The sequence below is a fragment of the Macaca thibetana genome, chromosome 1 (assembly GCF_024542745.1).
Source record: "Macaca thibetana thibetana isolate TM-01 chromosome 1, ASM2454274v1, whole genome shotgun sequence".
Classification (NCBI taxonomy): Eukaryota; Metazoa; Chordata; class Mammalia; order Primates; family Cercopithecidae; genus Macaca; species Macaca thibetana.
This window is the reverse complement of record NC_065578.1, coordinates 44,533,373-44,554,113: the sequence shown is the minus strand read 5'-3', so window position 1 is coordinate 44,554,113 and position 20,741 is coordinate 44,533,373. Positions and strand designations below refer to the sequence as shown.

At 51.9% G+C, this 20,741-nt stretch overlaps 4 protein-coding genes across 10 annotated transcripts in view; 2 read left to right on the top strand and 2 right to left on the bottom strand.

Annotated features, from left to right (window-relative positions):
* The window catches only part of TESK2 (testis associated actin remodelling kinase 2), a 152,917-nt gene extending 151,179 nt beyond the window's left edge, over positions 1-1,738 (top strand). For all 3 annotated transcript variants that reach the window (XM_050798811.1, XM_050798829.1, XM_050798820.1), the window contains one exon: positions 60-1,738. In XM_050798811.1, coding sequence (XP_050654768.1) covers positions 60-781 — 722 coding nt within the window. In that variant the 3' untranslated portion in view covers positions 782-1,738. The remainder of the gene's footprint in view (positions 1-59) is intronic.
* Positions 1,651-5,536, bottom strand: TOE1 (target of EGR1, exonuclease). 3 transcript variants are annotated; one of them, XM_050799007.1, is made up of 8 exons: positions 5,305-5,536; positions 4,396-4,538; positions 4,270-4,310; positions 4,044-4,140; positions 3,505-3,663; positions 2,978-3,237; positions 2,619-2,778; positions 1,651-2,539 (listed from the first exon to the last, which is right to left on the bottom strand). In XM_050799007.1, the coding sequence occupies exons 1-8, from the start codon at positions 5,354-5,356 to the stop codon at positions 1,922-1,924; spliced, it is 1,530 nt and encodes a 509-aa protein (XP_050654964.1). In that variant the 5' UTR covers positions 5,357-5,536; the 3' UTR covers positions 1,651-1,921. The 3 variants fall into 3 exon arrangements, with proteins under 3 accessions (XP_050654964.1, XP_050654974.1, XP_050654984.1); XM_050799017.1 differs by lacking the exon at positions 5,305-5,536 and adding an exon at positions 5,004-5,244; XM_050799027.1 differs by lacking the exon at positions 4,396-4,538 and having other exon boundaries at positions 5,305-5,426.
* Positions 5,301-17,926, top strand: MUTYH (mutY DNA glycosylase). 3 transcript variants are annotated; one of them, XM_050798914.1, is made up of 16 exons: positions 5,301-5,390; positions 10,618-10,738; positions 11,575-11,723; positions 11,812-11,851; positions 11,965-12,038; positions 12,176-12,217; positions 12,301-12,372; positions 12,448-12,561; positions 12,647-12,744; positions 12,825-12,969; positions 13,049-13,112; positions 13,287-13,478; positions 13,583-13,719; positions 13,805-13,957; positions 15,393-15,434; positions 17,731-17,926. In XM_050798914.1, the coding sequence occupies exons 1-16, from the start codon at positions 5,355-5,357 to the stop codon at positions 17,860-17,862; spliced, it is 1,611 nt and encodes a 536-aa protein (XP_050654871.1). In that variant the 5' UTR covers positions 5,301-5,354; the 3' UTR covers positions 17,863-17,926. The 3 variants fall into 3 exon arrangements, with proteins under 3 accessions (XP_050654871.1, XP_050654878.1, XP_050654885.1); XM_050798921.1 differs by lacking the exon at positions 13,287-13,478; XM_050798928.1 differs by lacking the exons at positions 5,301-5,390; positions 11,965-12,038 and having other exon boundaries at positions 10,650-10,738; positions 11,639-11,723.
* Positions 17,927-18,625: 699 nt separating this feature from the next.
* Positions 18,626-20,466, bottom strand: HPDL (4-hydroxyphenylpyruvate dioxygenase like). The gene has a single exon (XM_050799995.1). It carries the CDS (start codon positions 20,013-20,015, stop codon positions 18,870-18,872), a length of 1,146 nt encoding a protein of 381 aa, XP_050655952.1. The 5' UTR covers positions 20,016-20,466; the 3' UTR covers positions 18,626-18,869.
* Positions 20,467-20,741: the final 275 nt, after the last annotated feature.

Sequence of the window (20,741 nt, the reverse complement as noted above, 5' to 3'; positions counted from 1 at the left end):
AAATGCTGCTTCTATTTGTCATGACTAGTGAGAGTAACCTAGACTTAATTATTCTTCAGGACTCTTGGAGAAAGCACCTGGGGTGAAGCGACTAAGCTCACTGGATGACAAGATCCCCCACAAGTCACCATGCCCAAGACGTACCATCTGGCTGTCTCGAAGCCAGTCAGACATCTTTTCCCGTAAGCCCTCACGTACAGTGAGCGTCTTGGACCCATACTACCAGCCACGAGATGGTGCTGCCCGCACCCCCAAAGTCAACCCTTTTAGTGCTCGCCAGGACCTCAAGGGAGGCAAGATCAAGTTTTTTGACCTGCCCAGCAAGTCTGTCATCTCTCTGGTATTTGACCTGGATGCACCAGGGCCTGGAACTATGCCCCTGGCTGACTGGCAGGAGCCCCTGGTCCCACCTATTCGCCGGTGGCGTTCCTTGCCTGGTTCGCCTGAGTTCTTGCATCAGGAGGCTTGTCCATTTGTGGGCCGGGAAGAATCGCTATCTGATGGGCCCCCACCACGCCTAAGTAGTCTCAAGTACAGAGTTAAAGAGATCCCACCATTCCGGGCATCTGCCCTACCAGCTGCTCAAGCCCATGAGGCTATGGACTGCTCCAGTCTCCAGGAAGAAAACGGTTTTGGGTCCAGGCCCCAGGGGACCAGTCCATGCCCTGTGGGTGCTTCTGAGGAGATGGAGGTAGAAGAAGAAAGGCCAGCAGGCTCAACTCCAGTCACCTTTTCCACCTCAGGCATAGGCCTGCAAACCCAGGGAAAGCAGGATGGGTGAGGGGGGTTAGTCCCTGCCTCACCTTGGGGATGGACCTTCAGCTGAAACCATATGGCCCCCTAGGTGCACAGCCTTGATTCTTCCCTGGAGCCTACAGAGTAGGCAGGCTAGGCCAACCCAGGCTCAACTTCTGGGCTCCCGGTGCCCATTGGCTGTGTATGATAGGGGAGGCAGGAGTGAGAGGCCTTCCTAGTTAGGGCCAACAGCTGATACCAAGCCTCCGAAATCTGGCAAAGAGGTCTCCCTCTCACTGGACCCCCTCCAGTGCACTTCCCCAGACAGGACCAGAGGATGTCTAGTTCTAGGCTGAGCTGGCAGGCAGCTATTACCCCAGTTCTTTCCCCACCCCAGGTCTGTCTCTTGCCCTTTCTTGGGGCATGTAAGCTACTGAGTGGAACATGGAGCTGACTAAGAGGGCATAATGGGCATGGCTGTTTCCCAGACCTGAAGATTGGGGTGCTTCTTGCCAGTATTCTAAGACACTTGAGTAATTGCTGTTTGCACTTACTGCATGGTCAGACCACGTCACTATGTTTCTATGCAAGGGGAGAGCAAGGCAGTGTTGTGGTCATGGCTCTTAGCTAACCTATTCAAAGACCTTTTTCCCATTGATTAATCTATTTTCATATTTATAAAGGAGTCTTAATGTTCTGCCCCATAAGACTTTCAACCTTGTGGTTGGGAGTGGGGCTGGTTTTGTAGGCCCTAGGGCCTGCTTCTATGTATTTGTCAACATGTGATACATTCAGTTGATTAAATGGTTTATACATGGACTGATTTTCTTCCCTTCCTGCCATGGCTGGAACTTTGGGAACAGTCTGTCCTTACAGAGCTGCAATAAGAAATAACCAAAGATGAAGCTGGTCAAATATTTTCATAACTTGCTTCTGTTGATTTTTTTTGTAAAACTTTCCCAAGACATTTTCAGACTTAAAAATAAAGTCGGTGTTACAGGTGCTGGTCAGCCTTCTTACTTGTACCTCAGGCACTGAGATAAAGGAGGAGGTCCAGGGCAATGCAGTGATATGTCTGTCAGGACACTCCCCCTCCCCTAAACTCAGTAGTAGTTGAGTATGACATTTACAGGCTAGAAAGACCCAAAATACCTCCGTTCCACCTGAGTGCTAGGTGGAAGTTGCATCAGCTGCTGCCCCAAGCGAGCTTCATCTTCTGATTGTGGGCTTTGGAGGAACGGGAGAACTGGCTCTTGGCCACTGTGAGGGGTACAGCTTTGCCACTCAAATATACCTTATTGTGGCATTCAGGGAGCCAGGGTCCAGAGCTGCTGGGCTGGGGTCCCTGGCTTACTTCCACATAGGCCATCACATAACCTGTCATAAAGGCATCAAAACCAGCCCGGTGCAATCCATCCCCAGGTACTGGGTTAGAACTGGCTTGGCTCCCTGGCACTTCTGAGGTAGCTGTATCAGCTATTTCAGGCCTTGCTGCCGTAACCCCCATCTCTAAGTCATTTTTGTTGCCTTGGTTGGAGTGAGGCAGATTTCTAGTTTCATTCTCAGCCACCTCCTCGGTTTCTTCAGCCTTGAGGCTATCCCCACAGACCTGCTTCTTGGGAGGACCATCCTTAGCTTCCCCAGAGGTCTGTGTCCCTGCTAGGTTCAACAAAGCCCTCTTCCGTTTTTCCCTACGTCGTCGCCGTCGCCGCTTGTCCTCTGCTGCAGCCTCATCAGTGTCAATGATAAGGTCAATATCGTGGGACTGAGGACACTGTGGTCCCAGGGGGCACCAGCCATAAGCCTAGGGGTGGGAAAGAGGCTTAGAAAGAGGCTCCAGGCATCAGAACCTCCCCTCCCAAGAAATAGGTGGGTGCTCTCACCGAGAAGTTGTCACAGATGCTGGTGGGATGAGGACGGTGGGTTGCTGGGGGCAGGCAGCAACGGTAATCAATATGGTCCCTCATGCTGGAAGGATAGCTGCAGAACTCCAGGGTAAGGTGTGGGCTGCCAGCTGCCCGCTGCTTCCCATTTTCCCGTTCACTGCAACAGCGCAAGAGGGTAATGGTCCACTAGCATATAAGCTCCATAAAAGCAGGGTTTTTTGGTCTGTTTTGTTCACTGCTGAATCCTCAGCACCTAAAACACTGTCTGGGCACATGGTAGGAGCTCAATAAATATCTTAAGTGAATGAAATAAACTCATATCAGGCCCCACCCCTTTCCCTCAACCATTTCCTCACCATTTCCGGAAGGCATATTCTAAGTAGGAGGCCACGAAGCGGGCATGAAATTCAGCAGCATATTTGGTGTCATAAATGCCTGCTGGGAACATCTCACACAGGTCAGCAGTGAAGGTTCCCAGACTCTCAGGGAGGTGTGCATAGAAGTTCTGGTATAGGAACACCAAGTCTATAAGGCCATTGTGTAGCACCAGGGGCCGGCGGGCTCGGATTAGCTCCAGGAATAGGGTCCGTACTGACTGGCTCTGGCTCTCATCACCCTAGGTGAAAGTAAAGGGGTCAATGAGGAGGACAGAGTCCCCCAGGGAGCCTCTTCTGCTGGGCACTTATCCCAGGCTTGCCCACTTGGAACGCTCTCTCTCTACCCAATGCTACCTACCCTCCTAGCAGTCTTGTTTCCCAAGCCCTGTCACTAGTGATTCCCCATACTCCCTAAGAAGCAGGTTCTCCCCAGGCATCCAGCCTAGGATAGGAAGAAATAAAGTCACAGAAGGGCAGACTCAAGGCTAGGGAATCTGGAGGCCTACCTTGTCATTGCCCTTATGGTAGGGGATGCCTTGGGCATACTGCTGGTTGAAGTTGAAGCCATGCTGTATCAGGAACTGCACAGACTTTGGTTCTATGACATACTCCTCCATGCACAGCAGAGTGAGATTGAACACCTGAGCCAGATAGGAATGTTCACCCTGGGAGAAAGAGAAAGTCTGCTATATCAAGATTTGGGAGAGCCAAGTTAGGAGAATGTAAAAGCTTAAGAATGATACAATGGACTCAGCGGGGAAAGGATGGAGGCAGGTGAGGGATAAAAGACTACACATCGGGCACAGTGTACACTGTTTGGGTGATGGGTGCACCAAAATCCCAGAAATCACCACTAAAGAACTTATTCATTTAACCAAACACCACCTGTTCCCCATAAACCTATTGAAAAAAAAAAAAAATCTATCAAGTTAGAAAAAAAAAAAACAGATTTGGGAGAAAAAAGCTTCATATCTGATGTTCCCCAGAATCTCTCTACCCTCCTCCCCACAGCCAGACCTAGGATTGGGGTGAGATCAGCTCATACCTTGTCTGGCTGTCGCTTGAAGCAGGCGAGGCCCAGGGAGAGGATAGAACGGGTCCTGGCAGCATGACACACAGCCTTGTAACGTTCCTCGATGCACCTTGGGGTTGGGTTTGGGGGTTGCTGTGGCTGGGAGTTAGCCTTATGAAGGACCCAAACCACCCAGGTCTGTGACCGCCCCCCTCCACAGTTGAGGGCTGGCACTAAAGAGAACAGGGCTTATACTTACTGGTTCAGCAAACTCTTCCTGTCCCCAAGCCCACTCAGCTCCTGTGGGGAGGTAAAGGGAGGGTTGACAGGCCTCTAGCACCAGCCCCTTCACAAACACCTGCCCTCCTTGTTTTCCAACTCTCACCGTGTCCACAGCCACGAAATTAGCTGTCTTTATGGCTAGCAGGAGGGATGGCCACATCTCTTTGAAGTTGTTGCTTTGCACATCCACTACGGGAACCCGGACTACTAGCTCCTCCCCAGATGTTGTGCTTTTGCTGACACCACCTGGGGGTTAAGAGGGTGATGGATGTTCATGCTTAAGGAAAGAGCCCAGGGGAACAGACAGCAAGCTAGGCCACGGTGATGGTGGTGAGGGGGGTAGTTTCCATTGGCAGCTTTTCCCACAAGCCTTTGTATCCCACGTGTTCTACACACAGGCCTTGGAGTGGAGAGTGCCCTGAATTTGGGGAGGAAGCCTGGGTCTTCCCGTGGCTTGTATGAGTCTGGGTAAATTACTTCCCACCTCGCTGTCACAATATATAGAGGAGAAAGTTGGATTAAATGACCTTTGAGATTCTTTTTTCCCGTGTCCTGCAGGAAACATTTTGCAGGGCTTGAGGATCTCAGCTCCCTTAATATCCCACAGAATCCACACTACTGTTCTCATGGTGCCCCAGCGCCATAAGCAACAGTTCCCAGTAATCCCAGAGCCTGATAGTGCCACACACCAGAGCTGCCAATACGTCCTACCTTCCTTTGGACCACAATGCTCAATCCACCCCACTGAACTGAATCACAACTATCATTAGTAACCGTTATGAGCTGCAGACTACATCTCCCGCCATGCCTCCATCAGCCCCATGCTCCCAACGCTCCAGGCTTTTGCAGCCCGAGCCGCGGTGTACAATGGGACTTGTAGTCTCCTCGTGGCTAGTTCAAGCGGAAGGAGCAGTCCTCTGAAGCTTGAGGAGTCTCTAGAACTATGAGCCCGAGGCCTTGCCCTCTCCCAGAGCGCAGAGGCTTTGAAGGCTACCCCTGGGAAGCCGCTCACCGTCGGAAGCTGCGGGGGCTGAAGCTGCGCCATCGTCACTGTAGGCGGCCATGACACCGCTCGTCTCCCGCCTGAGTCGTCTGTGGGTAAGCTGGCCTTGCGCTCCGTCTCCTGGAGCGGTTCAGGCAGTCGGGGATGGCGCGGGGTTTAGCCGTCGGGTCGCCGAAGGGTCGGACTTCCGTTCAGACCTCCCGGGTCCGGCGCGGGGAAGGCAGCCCGACGCGCGCTAATTGCCTATTGGCCGGTGCTGCCGCCTCGCCGCCGGGATGGGCCCGAGCCACGCCCCCTGAAGTGCGCCGAAAAGCTGGGCGCGCTAGAGCGCGTTGGAGGTAAATTTTCTTTCCCGCATTCGCTGCGGGAACGCGGGGGTTGGGTGTACTGCTCTCTTCATCAGCGTGGGCCGGGGGTGGGGGGATGACTGGGTTTGGGCTTTCCGGAGAAGGTGACGCTGCCTGAGCTGAGCTTAAAGCACGCCCAGGAGTTAGGCTAGGAGAGGGTCGTGTGGGGGAAAGAAGGGTGTTCTGGGCATCGGTAAATTCCCAGAGAGGATGGAGAGCGCAGTGCTCTCCAGAAAGTGAAAGAGGCGGGGAGTAAGCCGTCGGAGGAGGCTGAGGAGGGTGTAGGGCGACCGACTGGTAGGGAAGCTTTTGAAATAATCCAATCAAGTGATAATGTGAACTTGAATTAAGGCTGGCAGTATGGATGGCGAGGAAGGGATAATTGAAAAGCAACTAGGCCGTATAGTCGACCTAGAGGGTGATTGAGCTTGAAAGAGATATCTAGGCCGGGCGCAGTGGCTCACACCTGTAATCTTAGCACTGTGGGAGGCCGAGGCGGACGAATTACCTGAGGTCAGTTCAAGACCAGCCTGGCCAACATGGTGAAACCCCATCTCTACTAAAAGTACAAAAAAAATTAACTGGGTATGGTGCGGGCGCCTGTAATCCCACTAAGGAGGCTGAGGCAGGAGAGTCTCTTGAACCCGGGAGGCGGAGGTTGCGGTGAGCCGAGATCGCGCCATTTTGCACTCTAGCCTGGGCAACAAGAGCGAAACTCCGTTTCAAAAAAAAAAAAAAAGAGGTTCCTATTGGAGACTAGTACCTCCCTAAACACTCCGATTCCCATCCACCTGTGCCTTCCAATGCTCCTTTGTTACTCTTTGTTTATAGTTCATCTTCAGCTTCTCTCAGCTCAGCCCATTTCATCATTATTCAGAACTGCTTGGGCCTGGCGCAGAGGCTTATGCCTGTAATCACTTTAGGAGGCCGAGGTGGGAGGATCACTTGACCCCAGGAGTTCAAGACCAGCCTGGGCAACATAGTGAAACCTTGCCTCTACAAAAAAATATTAAAAATTAGTTGGGCATGGTGGTGCGCACCTGTAGTCCCAGCTACCTGGGAGGCTGAGGCGAGAAGATGGCTTGAGCCCAGGAGATCGAGGCTGCAGTGAGTCATGATCTCCCCATTGCATTCCAGCCTGGGTGGCAGAGCAGCAGAGTGAGGGACACACTGTCTATAAAAACAACAACAAAATAAAACTGTTTGGATTTCTCCTATCCTAAAAAAGGGAAACTCTTTTGACTATCCCCCATCCCATTAATTCATTTAACAAGCATTTATTGTGTACAGTTTACCTGGCACTGACTTTGGACACACACCAGTCAACAGAAGAAAATCAGTCCTCGCACTCAAGTCGCTTTTTACAGTCAAATTCAGGAAGTGCACACTGATGGAAAGAATCAAAGTAATGTGAAATTACATTGGGGTAAGAGCTACAAGGCAGAAATACATGATAGGATAAGATGAGGGGACCTGATCTGGACATTTCAGTCAAGACTTGAAAAATGATTAGATGTTAGGTAAAGCATAAAAGAGTCCAAACAGGAAATGGATTGTGTGAGGCCCCAAGATGTACAGACACGTTTGAGGTGTTTAAGCAACTAAATTCAATTAACCTTGGCTAGAGTACAGTGAGAGGGGATGAGGCGGATGGTGCCCGGATTATTGGACCCACAAGGCCGTAGTAAAAGGACTGCCTTCTATTCTAAGAGCAAGGGTGTGGCAGCCAAATCACTCCAATGGCCTATAAGGGACTTTGTGACCCTCTCCTCCCCACCTCATCTGGTTTACTTCTCTGACCTACCACTCAGCCCCATCTCATTCCATACTAACCACATTGGCCTGTTTACTGTACCACAGACATAGCAGGCACCCTCCTTGGGGCCTTTGCACTCACTTAGAATGCTTTGGGTCTACCTTGACCACAGTCTTTAAAATTGCAACATTAAACCCCACCTTGGCACTCTTTTTTTTCCCCACTTGCTCTAATTTTTGCTTTTTATGCTAATATTTATCACCTAACATGTTATGGAATTTACTTATGTTCATTATTCCTTTTCTGTCCCCATTAGAATATAAGCTCCCTGAGGGCAGGAACTTTTGATGTTTTATTTACTGAAGTATGCCAGGTGCCTAAAACTGCTTGGCATCTATTAGGGGCTCCATAAATATTGCTCAATCTTTTTTTTTCTTTAAGAGACAGGGTCTTGCTGAGCCCAGGATGGAGTGCAGTGGCACAATCATAGCTCACTGCAGCCTCTACCTTCTGGGTTCAAGCTGTTCTTCACTTCAGCCTCCAGAGTAGCGGGATTACAGTGTTGAACCACCACAACCAGCTTGCACAAGAATTTAATGACCCGTAGTAAAGGCCTAGAGTATTTAAAAAAGAAAGAAAAAGGAAAACAGGAAGGAAGGAAAGAGCGGGGGAGAAAAGAAAGAAAATAAAAGAATATAATGGGGTGCCACACGGTGCCGTAGTTCATGCCTGTAATCCCAGCAGTTTGGGAAGCTGAGGCGGTTTGATTGCTTGAGCTCTGTAGGTTGAGACTAGCCAGGGCAACATGGTGAAACCCTGTCTCTAACAAAAATACAAAACTTAGGTGAGTGTGGTGGTGGTGTGCGCCTGTGGTCCCAGCTGCTTGGAGTTGGGGTTGGGTATTGGGGTGGGAGGATTGCTTGAGCTGAGGAAGCAGAGGTTGCAGTGAACCACTGCACTCCAGCCTGGGTGACGGAGTGAGACCCCATCCCCCGCCCCCCCCAAAAAAAGAATGGGAAGCCATTGAAGGTTATAAGGAAGGAAGTGACATGATCTGGAAAAGGTTCCTTTGCTCTTTGGAGAATGGATTGTAGAATGAATGTGGAAGTAAGCAGGTTTGGTGAAGGAAGTTTGGCTATGAAGGGAAGGAGGGTGGAACTTGATTGTGTACGAGTCAAGGGGAAAATCTTTCACTTTGCCCTCTGAAGATCTGCTGAAAAATCAGCTCACAAATAGCAGGTTAACTGGAGAAAAGGCATACAAATTTATTAACATGCACACTGGGAGAACCACAAAGTGATTACCCATCCCCCTACAGAGATCATAAGTTTATATACCATCTGGCAAAACAGATTATGGGAGGGGTAGAAGAGAAATTCTGTTTTTCTGTTTTTGTAGAGACTTGCTATGTTGCAAGCCTAATCTCGAATTCCTGGGCTCTAGCAATTCTGCCTTGGCCTCCCAAAGTGCTGGGATTACAGGCCTGAGCCAGCATGTCCAACTCTATTTGTTTTTAAATAAACTGAACTTTGGCCAGAAGGAGATTCTGTTGAAGGGCAATAAAGGGTTACTAGGGAGACTGGAATGGGGACAGAGAATGGAATTGTTAATAGTTCTCTTTGGAATTTGAATGATCCTGAGGTACACAACACCTTGTGAAAGGGTTTGTTCAGGTATGGTTACATGTTAGTCTTAGCGAGGGGGGAAGAAAAACACAAGTATTCTTTTTAGTGGGTTTGGACTGTAGGCAGATAAAGAGTTCCAGAGGAACAACTTTGTCCTGGCTTTGGGAGAGTCTGTGGGGTGGAAGGAGCAGAGAGACCTTGAGGCTTTTTGAGTTCAGCATGTCAGAGTGCCATATTTTGGGGTATTTTTTTTTTTTTTTTTTTTTTTTTTTGAGACAGAGTCTTGCTCTGTCTCTGTCGCCCAGGCTGTGCAGTGGCATGATCTCAGCTCACTGCAAGCTCTGCCTCCTGCGTTCAAGCGAGTATGTCCAGCTAATTTTTTTGGATTTTTAGTAGAGATGGGGTTTCACCTTGTTGGCCAGGCTGGTCTCAAACTCCTGACCTCAAGTGATCTGCCTGCCTTAGCCTGCCTTAGCCTCCCGCGGTGTTGAGATTACAGGGGTGAGCCACTGCGCCCGGCCTGGGGTATTGGTTTCTGAGTTCCAGCAGTTAGATGGGATTGGAGGAGCAGGACTCTGAAGAGGAGGAGGGTAGGACAGTGCAAATGGAGGTAGATTTGAAGTTGTTTTTTTTTTTTCTGAAGGAGGAGGCAAGCTCTTTTGATGAAAATGAGGTGGTAAAGTCAAAGTTTTTGGGGAAGAGTTTGATACAGAAGCTTAGCAGGGACTGCATTTTATCACAGTGTAAGAATGCTGGTTGTGGATTTGAAAGAACAAGTTGCTTAATCTCCGTAAACTTCAATTCCCTTATAAGTAAGATGGAGGTGATACTAGTACATACCTCATGGAGTCACCAGGAGATTGAGTGATCCGGTAAAGCTCTTCATGGGGTCCTACATAGAGTCGGCACTCACAAAGTATCAGCTAATTTTAGCTGTTAGAGAAAAGGCAGCCATTATAACAGTCCGGGAGCAGTGAAAATCAACCAGGCACACTTTCTCATTGTTGATGGTCAGCCACCTATGGTTTACTAGATCAGGAAAAGATTAGGAATAAAAATAGCTAATCTCTTATTCTCCCACTGATTTGCCATCTGTTCTCAGACAGATCTTTTGTCCCTCTGATCCCTGGTTTCTTCCAGGATAAAATGAAGGTTTTGGACTAGGTCACTACTAAAGGCTGTTTCAGTGTAACCATGCTACATCTCTAAGAGGCAGAGAAACCTCCTACCCCCATTTTCCCAGACACACCTAAACAACCCCTAAACACCTAAACACACAGTCACAGTAAGAATCAGGGATACACAAATGCTCCCAAACAGGAGGTTTTGGTCCTTGACCCATCCCAGCCCTGGCCTCTGTTTTTGCATGTCTCCAGGGCTGTAACGCTGGCCCCCTTGAGGCCACTTGCTTAGCTATACTAGTTGTATCTCAGTGCTGCAGCCAGCCAAGAGTAAACTCATGAGCATCTTGAGAGTGCTTAAGAAAAGCTGGACCCTATGTGAATGGTGGATCAGACGGAGATGGCTATCACCCTTGGAAGGCCTCAAGATTCTGCCTCATTGTGACTGCTTTGGCTGGGTCTTTTTGTTTCAGGCCATCATGAGGAAGCCACGAGCAGCCGTGGGAAGTGGTCACAGGAGGCAGGCAGCCAGCCAGGAAAGGAGGCAAAAGCATGCTAAGAGCAACAGTCAGGCCAAGCCTTCTGCTTGTGATGGTAAGGAACTTGGCTGTGGCCCAAGGCTCACTGGCCATGAAAGGGGGCAGATTCAGTCTGGGAAGGGATTGTGATAAGTATCAAGACATTAAGAGACTTACTAAGGGCCAGGTACGGTGGCTCACACCTGTAATCCCAGCCCTTTGGGAGGCCGAGATGGGTGGATCCCTTGAGCCCAGGAGTTTGAGACCAGCCTGGATAACATGGCAAAACCCCCTCTCTATGCTCACATGGTGGTGAGCGTCTGTAGTCCCAGCTACTCGGGAGGCTGAGGAGGGAGGATCGCTTGAACCTGCAAGGCAGAGGTTGCACTGAGTCGAGATAGTGCCACTGCACTTCAGCCTGGGCAACAGAGCCAGACTCTGTCTCAAAAAAAAAAAGAGACTCACTAAGGGTGTAATTCTGACTATATTGCTGTGTGACATTAGGATAATTGCTCTGGATGGCTGTTTTCTTACCAGTAAAATGGAGCAGTAGTTCAGCATTTCCTCCCTCATGTGGCTTTCATGGGACCAAATGAGTTCATGAACCTGAAAGTGTTTTGTAAATAGGAAGGTCCTGCACCAGTATATATTATAGCTGGCTAAAACTACTAGGTTTTCATTATGGCTCAGAGACAAAGAAGCCAGCAGTACCACCCTGAGAAATTAAGGCCAGAAACTTAGCCACAGCTACACACAATTACATAACTCTGGTCTGACTCCAGCTCCAAAGCTTAAAGGGGTTTGTTGGGGGAAGCCCTAACTGGGAGCATACTGCCACAAACTGCTGTGTCCCAAGACCCTGGTGCCCAGCCTATGCAGGGATGATTCCTAAGTGTCCTGGGGCCCCAGCAGGCCTGGCCAGGCAGCCGGAAGAGGTGGTATTGCAGGCCTCTGTCTCCCCATACCATCTATTCAGAGACGTAGCTGAAGTCACAGCCTTCCGAAGGAGCCTGCTAAGCTGGTACGACCAAGAGAAGCGGGACTTACCATGGAGAAGACGGGTAGGCAGGCGAGGAGCAGGGACAGTGGGTGGGAGGCAGGCACCCAGCCCCCTCCACCCTAACTCCTCATCTGGGGTTGCATTGACAGGCAGAAGATGAGGTGGACCCGGACAGGCGGGCATATGCTGGTCAGTACATCTCCTGAGAGCAGGGCCACTTTGCCTCGAGGCCCTTGGGTCTGGGGGCTGTGGGCCAGGTAGGGCAGGTCAGCAGTGTCCTTATGCCAACCCCTTTCCCCTAGTGTGGGTCTCAGAGGTCATGCTGCAGCAGACCCAGGTTGCCACTGTGATCAACTACTATACTGGATGGATGCAGGTGACTCCAGGGGAGGAAGGGAAGGGTCATGGGTCGGACCCCAGATGAGAGCCTTTACTTTGGGATGGGTGTAGAGAAGGTTTCCTCTACCACCCTCACCCTTGACCTTGCCTCTTTCTGCCTGCCTGTGGCTATAGAAGTGGCCTACACTGCAGGACCTGGCCAGTGCTTCCCTGGAGGTGAGAGCCACCCTAGGGTAGGGGAAATGGGAACGACAGAGGGACTGACGGGTGATCTCTCTGACCTCTGATCCTACCCACAGGAGGTGAATCAGCTCTGGGCTGGCCTGGGGTACTATTCTCGCGGCCGGCGGCTGCAGGAGGGAGCTCGGAAGGTAAGGGGATGGCAGGAGGGTAGGAACCCAGGAGTCTTGGGTGTCTCATAATCTTAAGTCTTGCACTCCAATCAGGTCGTAGAGGAGCTAGGGGGCCACATGCCACGTACAGCAGAGACCCTGCAGCAGCTCCTGCCCGGCGTGGGGCGCTACACAGCTGGGGCCATTGCCTCTATCGCCTTTGGCCAGGTGATTCCACAGCCCACCCCCACTTTGTGCATGCCCAGCCTTCTTCCTCCCAGCCCAGGCTAACTCTTTGGCTCCTGTGTGCCAGGCAACCGGTGTGGTGGATGGCAATGTAGCACGGGTGCTGTGCCGTGTCCGAGCCATTGGTGCTGATCCCAGCAGCACCCTTGTTTCCCAGCGGCTCTGGTAGGATGTTGGGGTAACAAGGGTGCTTCAGGGGTGTCTCCAAAGGAGCTCTGGCTCACAGCAGTGTTCCCTTCTTTTAGGGGTCTAGCCCAGCAACTGGTGGACCCAGCCCGGCCAGGAGATTTCAACCAAGCAGCCATGGAGCTAGGGGCCACAGTGTGTACCCCACAGCGCCCACTGTGCAGCCAGTGCCCTGTGCAGAGCCTGTGCCGGGCACGCCAGAGAGTAAGCCTACTGGGGAAGGGGCACTGAGAAGTCCTAAGGGGTGACTCTGCCCTATGACACCCAACCCTGTGCCTCTCAGGTGGAGCGGGAACAGCTCTTAGCCTCACGGAGCCTGTCGGGCAATCCTGATGTGGAGGAGTGTGGTGAGCACCAAACCTAGCCCCCACCCCAGCCCTTCCTGGCCCAGTCAGAAGCCCCACTCCAGTTCTTCCTCTAACCTGAATAAGATTCTGCAGAACCTGGCCAAAGCCTGCTCTCTAGATTGGCCCCTAAAGCCCTCTCGGCCTGAGTAGGGTTTGGGAATCTCCATTTCCCAGCTCTCAACACTGGACAGTGCCAGTTGTGCCTGCCTGCTTCAGAGCCCTGGGACCAGACCCTGGGAGTGGTCAACTTCCCCAGAAAGGCCAGCCGCAAGCCTCCCAGGGAGGAGAGCTCTGCTACCTGTGTTCTGGAACAGCCTGGGGCCCTTGGGGGTGCCCAAATTCTGCTGGTACAGAGGCCCAACTCAGGTACCTGGATACTGGGCGTGGAAGGCAGTGGCGTGAGTAACAAGGGAGAATGGAGGGAATCGGCAGCTGAGGCCTGACCCCTGCCTGGCTGCCCTCCCTCTCAGGTCTGCTGGCAGGACTGTGGGAGTTCCCGTCCGTTACCTGGGAGCCCTCAGAGCAGCTTCAGCGCAAGGCCCTACTGCAGGAACTACAGCGTTGGGCTGGGCCCCTCCCAGCCACGCGCCTCCGGCACCTTGGGGAGGTAAGTGAGCAGCAGAACAGCCAAGGATGGTGGCTTTTGAGGCTATATCCACAGGCCTATTTGAACCTCTTGGCCCTTCCTCCAGGTTGTCCACACCTTCTCTCACATCAAGCTGACATATCAAGTATATGGTCTGGCCTTGGAAGGGCAGACCCCAGTGACCACCGTACCAGCAGGCGCTCGCTGGCTGACCCAGGAGGAATTTCACACCGCAGCTGTTTCCACCGCCATGAAAAAGGCACTACCTTTGTTGTCTTTGTTGTACTTCCTTGTGTTTCCTACATGAACACAAGCATGTAAACAGAAAAAAAAGCATTTTTTTTTTTTGAGATGGAGTCTCGCTCTATTGCCCAGGCTGGAGTGCAATGGCGCTATCTGGACTGACTGCAGCCTCTGCCTCCTGGGTTCAAGCGATTCTCCTGCCTCAACTTCCTGAGTAGCTTGGATTACAGGTGCCCGCCACCACGCCTAGCTATTGTTTCTATTTTTAGTAGAGACGGGGTTTCATCATGCTGGCCAGGCTCATCTCCAACTCCCGACCTCAGGCGATCTGCCTGCCTCAGCCTCCCAAAGTGCTGGGATTACAGGTGTGAGCCACTGTGCCCGGCTATTATTATTATTTGTTTTTTGAGATGGAGTCCCTGTCACCCAGGCTGAAGTACAGTGGTGCGATCTTGGCTCACTGCAACCTTTGCCTCCTGGGTTCAAGTGATTCTCGTGCCTCAACCTCCCGAATAGCTGGGATTACAGACGTGTACCACCATGCCCAGCTAAGTTTTATATTTTTTGTAGAGATGGGGATTTCACCATGTTGGCTTGGCTGGTCTCAAACCCCTGGCCTTAAGTGATCCACCCGCATCGGCCTCCCAGAGTGCTGGGATTACAGGCATGAGCCACTGTACCTGGCCAAAAAAATCGCTTTTTTTTTTTTTTCTTTTTTCTTTGAGACGGAGTCTCACTCTGTTGCCCAGGCTGGAGTGCAATGGCATGATCTTGGATCATTGCAACCTCTGCCTCCCAGGTTCAAGTGATTCTGCTTCAGCCTTCCAAGTAGCTGGAATTACAGGCGTGTGCCACCATTCCTGGCTGATTTTTTATTTTTAAATTTGTATTATTTGTATTATTTGTATTTTTAGGGGGGAGAGACGCTGTCTCCCTCTGTCACCAAGGCTGGAGTGCAGTGGTATGATCTCAGCTCACTGCAAACTCTGGTTCCCAAGTTCAAGTTATTCTACTGCCTCAGCCTCCCGATTAGCTGGGATTATAAGCTTGTGCCACCACACCCTGCTAACTTTTTTTTGTATTTTTAGTAGAGATGAGGTTTCACTATGCTGGCCAGACTGGTCTCTAACTCTTGACCTCAAGTGATCCACCCGCCTTAGCCTCCCAGAATGCTGAGATTACAGGTGTGAGCCACCACACCCAGCCATGATGTTTTGGATTTTTAGAAATGGGGTTTCACCATGTTGGCCAGGCTGGTCTCGAACTGCTGGCCTCAAGTGATCCACCCACCTTGGCCTCTCAAAATGCTAGGATTACAGGCGTGAGCCACCATGCCTGGCCAAAAAAACATATTTTAAACAAAAGTACTGGGACATGAAGTTAAGGGCAGAACACCGGTTCATCTCTTTTGGAAAAAGTGCCAGCCCTCACCTCCCCGTCTTCTTGTCTAGGTTTTCCGTGTGTATCAGGGCCAACAGCCAGGGACCTGCAAGGTAAGTCTCCTAGGCCTCTCCCAACCTGTCTCCCCAGGCCTGAGGCCATGGGTTTTTAGTCAGTTAACTGACGAATGTTTGGGTGAACATTCTCCACTCCAGGCTTCACTGGAGAGAGGAATAGTTCTTGACCTGGAGAAGTTGCATTGTGGGGTGCAGGGTAGAGGGAAAGGAAAAAAATGATGAGGACTCTCCAGTGTCACAGGTGTGTGAAATGCATGTACTGGATTTTGTGGGATATGAATTGTGGAGCCATCAGTTCTTTTTGTTTTGTTTTGTTTTGTGACAGTCTTGCCCTGTCACCCAAGCTGGAGTGCAGTGGCCCAATCTCGGCTCACTGCAATCTCCAATAACTAGATTAAAGTGATTCTCCTGCCTCAGTCTCCCAAGTAGCTGGGATTACAGGTGCCTGCCACCACGCCCAACTAATTTTTGTATTTTTAGTAGAAACAGGGTTTCACCATGTTGGCTAGTCTGGTCTCGAACTCTTGACCTCAAGTGATCTGCCCGCCTTGGCCTCCCAAAGTGCTGGGATTACAGGTGTTGAGCCACCACACCCATCCATGGGAGCTGTCAGTTCTATCTGGGAGACAAGGATCAGGAAAGGCTGTTTGGAGGGAGCAGCTGGTAATCTTGTAATACCTAACCTTATTTTAGACTCTCCCTTAATCACCTAGCCTTGTTTCCACATGAATAGGCTCTCCCTTCATTGAGAAAGCCAGACAACTCCATTTGGCTCCTTCTGTAAATGAAGCCTTGGAAATAGGTTTGAAGGACTCTTCACCCACCCCCTTCCTCAAGGAGTTAACTCGTGTATGCAGACTCCCAACATATCAAAGAGTCCAATTAACTGATAAGGTACTGAAGCAAGCAATGTTTGAAGTTCCCAGGATTTTGCTCAAGAGATAACACCATAAAGCCTTGAGTTTGTGTCCAACAGAGCCCACATATATAACATCTTATGAAAGATTTAGAGTCCCTGCACCTGGAAACTGTTTGTTTCTCTGTAACCATTTGTCTTTAACTTTTTTTTGTTTTTTTGGTTTTTTTTGAGACGGAGTCTCGCTCTGTCGCCCAGGCTGGAGTGCAGTGGCCGGATCTCAGCTCACTGCAAGCTCCGCCTCCTGGGTTCACGCCATTCTCCTGCCTCAGCCTCCCGAGTAGCTGGGACCACAGGCGCCCGCCACCTCGCCCGGCTAGTTTTTTGTATTTTTTTTTTAGTAGAGACGGGGTTTCACCGTGTTAGCCAGGATGGTCTCGATCTCCTGACCTCGTGATCCGCCCGTCTCGGCCTCCCAAAGTGCTGGGATTACAGGCTTGAGCCACCGCGCCCGGCCTGTCTTTAACTTTTTTACATGTTTTTACTTCTGTAAAATTGTTGCAGCTGAACTCCCCCTCCCCTTCCTAAACTGAAGTATAAAGAAAATGGAGCCTTCCTGGGGCCGAGAGAATTTTGAGCGTTAGCCATTTCTCGGTCACCGGCTAATAAAGGACTTTTTTTTTTTTTTGAGACAGGGTCTCGCTCTGTCGCCCAGGCTGGAGTGTGGAGTTCAGTGGCGCAATCTCGGCTCACTGCAAGCTCTGCCTCCCGGGTTCACGCCATTCTCCTGCCTCAGCCTCCCGATTGCTGGGACTACAGGTGCCCGCCACCACGCCTGGCTAAATTTTTGTATTTTTAGTAGAGATGGGGTTTCACTGTGTTGGCCAGGCTGGTCTCAATCTCCTGACCTCGTGATCTGCCCGCCTTGGCCTCCCAAAGTGCTGGGATTACAGGCATGAGCCACCGCGCCTGGCCAGGACTCTTAAATTCGTCTCAAAGTGTAGCGTTTCTCTAACTCGCTTGGGTACAACAATCTGGGTCCTAGAAATGAATCATTTTCTTCAGGTTTGGGAGGGGAATCAACCGTAGCGATGTTCTTTCCAGTCCCAAGAGTAGTGTGAGCAAAGGTGGGGCCCAGTGCAGGCTGCAGTACTCAAGGAGCTGTGAGCAGTTGGTTTAGCTGGAAAGGTCAGCAGGGTCTGCTGAGTCAGTCAGGGTGTGAGCCCTAGGCTGCTGACCCATTTTAGGGGGAGAAGAGTCAGATTCACATTTTTAGGACAATTCGATTCCCTCAGGCAGCCTTTTGGGAGGTTGATTGATGGGGCAGTTACTTGAGGCAGGATGAAAGCTCTACAGCATTCCAGGCTAAGCCTGAGCTAGATCAGTAGAGTCAGGGAAAGGGAGGGGGAACAAGGAGAGGATTCTCTGCTCCCCCTCCCCTAACTACAAGGCCTTCCACCTTCCATTTTTTCACAGGGTTCCAAAAGGTCCCAGGTGTCCTCTCCGTGCAGTCGGAAAAAGCCCTGCATGGGCCAGCAAGTCCTGGATAATTTCTTTCGGCCTCACATCTCCACTGATGCATCCAACCTCAACAGTGCAGCCCAGTGACACTTCTGAAAGCCCCCATTCCCTGAGAATCCTGTTGTTAATAAAGCGCTTATTTTTGTAGTTATTTTGTGTTGTATTTTTTTGAGATGGGGGTCTTGCTATGTTGCTCAGGCTGGTTTCGAACTCAGGTGATTCTGGCCTCAAGTGATTCTCCTACTTCAGCCTCCAAAAGGGCTTGGATTACAGGCATGAGCCACCACGCCCGCCCTTTTATAGCTATTTTGGAGAGCCTTCCACCCTCTCCCTAGTCCCTTACTCCTCACATCTGAAGGAGGGACCCAGAAAAGTGGTGACGTTCTGCTTGGTCCTGACTTCCTCTGGCTGAACTCCCAGCCAGCCCTGGGCAGATGGGGTCGGGGGGTGGGTGTTCTGTCCAGACTGATCTGTCCTCCATCCCCCCAGGAGAAAGGCAAGGCAGCTACAGGGAGCACCTGCCAGTGGCTGACACCCAGCACCCTCCGTCTAGGTCTCAGGTCAGCTCTGATTGGAGCGGTGGCATCACTCTGGAGAAGGTAGTTGGGCTCAACTCCCAGCCAGCCCCTTCCCACCTGCAGTCGCTCCCTAGGGGGAGAGGAAGCACAGGAGAAGATTTGTTCTGTTTTAAATTCCTACTTCAAATATGAAATCATTTATTTAGGGTTATGTTACATACGGAGTGAAACGATACAGAAAAGCAAAGGGCTAATAATGACAGGATTTGAGGAGTGGGTGGGAGGAAACAGAATCACAGTGGAACACAAGGAGGACTCGAGAGTATTGGTTGTTCTGTTTCCTAGTGTGTAATTCTTTTACTGTTTTTTGTATCTTACATATTTATTATAGACTGTATATAAGAAATGTTTTAGTTTTTAAAAATCCCACCTCTTTGGAGCCCAGTGAGAGACACAGCTTCTGGCAGGCACTGATGAGATGGAAGTCACACCTGCCCCCTGGAGGCAAAGTCTTTCACTAGTTGGGCCTCCTGCAGATGTTCCTCAGTTCTATGCTGGTCTCCCCAGAGCTGCAGGTCAGCTGGCTGCACTCAGCTCTGGGCATCCTTCCGCTTCCTGGCTCTTGGCAGCTTGCTCCTGTACAGACTGCCACAGAGCTCTGATGTTGCCCTGACCAAAGCCAGTGGCCCCCTGCCTCTGAATCAGCTCCAGGAAGAAAGTGTCCTCAGTGAAAAGGGACTTGGTGAAGACCTGAAGCAGAAACTTGCCTTCATCACCATCTAGCAGGATCCCCTGTCTAGCAAGCAGATGAGGCTCGTGCCCTGCAGCTCGGATTTGCCTCTCCTTTCCTGGCTGCTGGTAGTATGCCCCAGGGGGAGCCAGGAACTGGCCTCCAGCAGCTGCCACCCGCTCAGTGGCCTCCACAATATTAGGTGTATACAGCCCCACGTGCTGCAGGCCTGGCCCCTTGTGCCGGGCCAGGAACTGCTCCACCTGGTCCTGTCGTGTCGTCGCCCCCGGCAGGGACTCAGCCAGCACAAGAGTGGGGACAATGCTGCCCGGCTGCGCCTGCAGGGCTGTAAGCCTCAGTCCCCCAAGCCCAAACCCTGCTGTTATTTCCAGGCCCAGCTCGGGATCCTCATCTGGGCTCAGCGGCAAGTGGCAAAAGCCCAGGCAGTTGTGGAACCAGCGCAAAAGTGTGGGGGAGCTGCCGGCGGTGCAGGCCAAGGTCAGGTGGTCCACGCGGCTGACCCACCCAGGGCCAGGCGCAGAGGGCACGGGCCTGAAGCCGGGCAGGAAGGGTCCGCGGTAGCCGGCGCGCTCCAGCAAGGTCAGGCTGATGTTGCCGGCGGGCGAGCTGACCACGGCGTAAGTGGCGGCACCCTGCGTGTCCCGCACGCGAACGGGAGGGACAGGCACGCTGCAGCCCAGCGCTGCCAGCTCCCGGGTTGCAGCGCCGACGTCCGCCACGTCGAAGCACAGGTTCGTGGCGCTGGGGACGGCGTGACGCGGGTCCAGCCCATACAGCGGCTCTCCAGACCCTGGGCCCTCGTTCACCAAAAAGACAGCGTCGCCGCTGCGCAAGGCCAGCTGCCGCCAGCCGTCCACCTCCCGCGAAGCCAGGGGCTGGAAGCCGAAGAGGTGCTGCAGGTCCCGGGCGAGGGGCTGCCCCGCGGGCACGTGGAAGGCGATGTGGCACAAACGAAGGGCGGGAGCGGCCATGGCGCTCTGGACAGCGACCTAGACTTGTCCTTCTGGGGCCGCTCACTTGTGGTTGGGGACTTCGGGACTCTCAGTCCTGGGCTGATCGTCCGGAGTTGGAGAGTCCAGTTCACCCCGCAGAGCAAGTTTCTCGCTTTCTTCCGGAAAGAAGTCACCCGCCGACCCCTGAGAGCTCGCGGTTCTCCCTGCAGCGCCACCCCAGCCAGGAGCAGCCTCTGGGGCACAGGGTCTCACTGAGCCGAGCTGCTAGCTGTGAGAACCACGCGGAGCCCGTGCTCGCGCCAAGCTAGAGAAAGAGGGCGGAGCCCGTGACTCCGCCTTTGACTCCCCACCCTCCCGCCCACACCCTGTCGCCTAGGATACTGCGGGATTGCTGCGCTGTTCTTTCCCCGGGGCCTCACGCCGGGTCACATCCTTGGGCACTGAGCCTCCCTTCCTCAGGCCAGGAACTCACAATGGCTGCCTTCATTCGGCGCCAGGCGCTGGGCTCCCACTCATCCCCACAACCTCATAGCGAAGGGACTCAGCCCGGGTTCAGGGAAAGAGTTGGAATTGTCTCTCCACAAGCACGGAATTTCTTAGCACTTTCATGTTTTGTCTTTAAGTTCTGGAGTTTGCCTCTAAGTCTTAATGTTCCCTGGAACACAGACACACACACACACACACACACACACACACACACAGGTTTATATGTTTTGAGACAGGGTCTCACTCTGTCACCCAGGC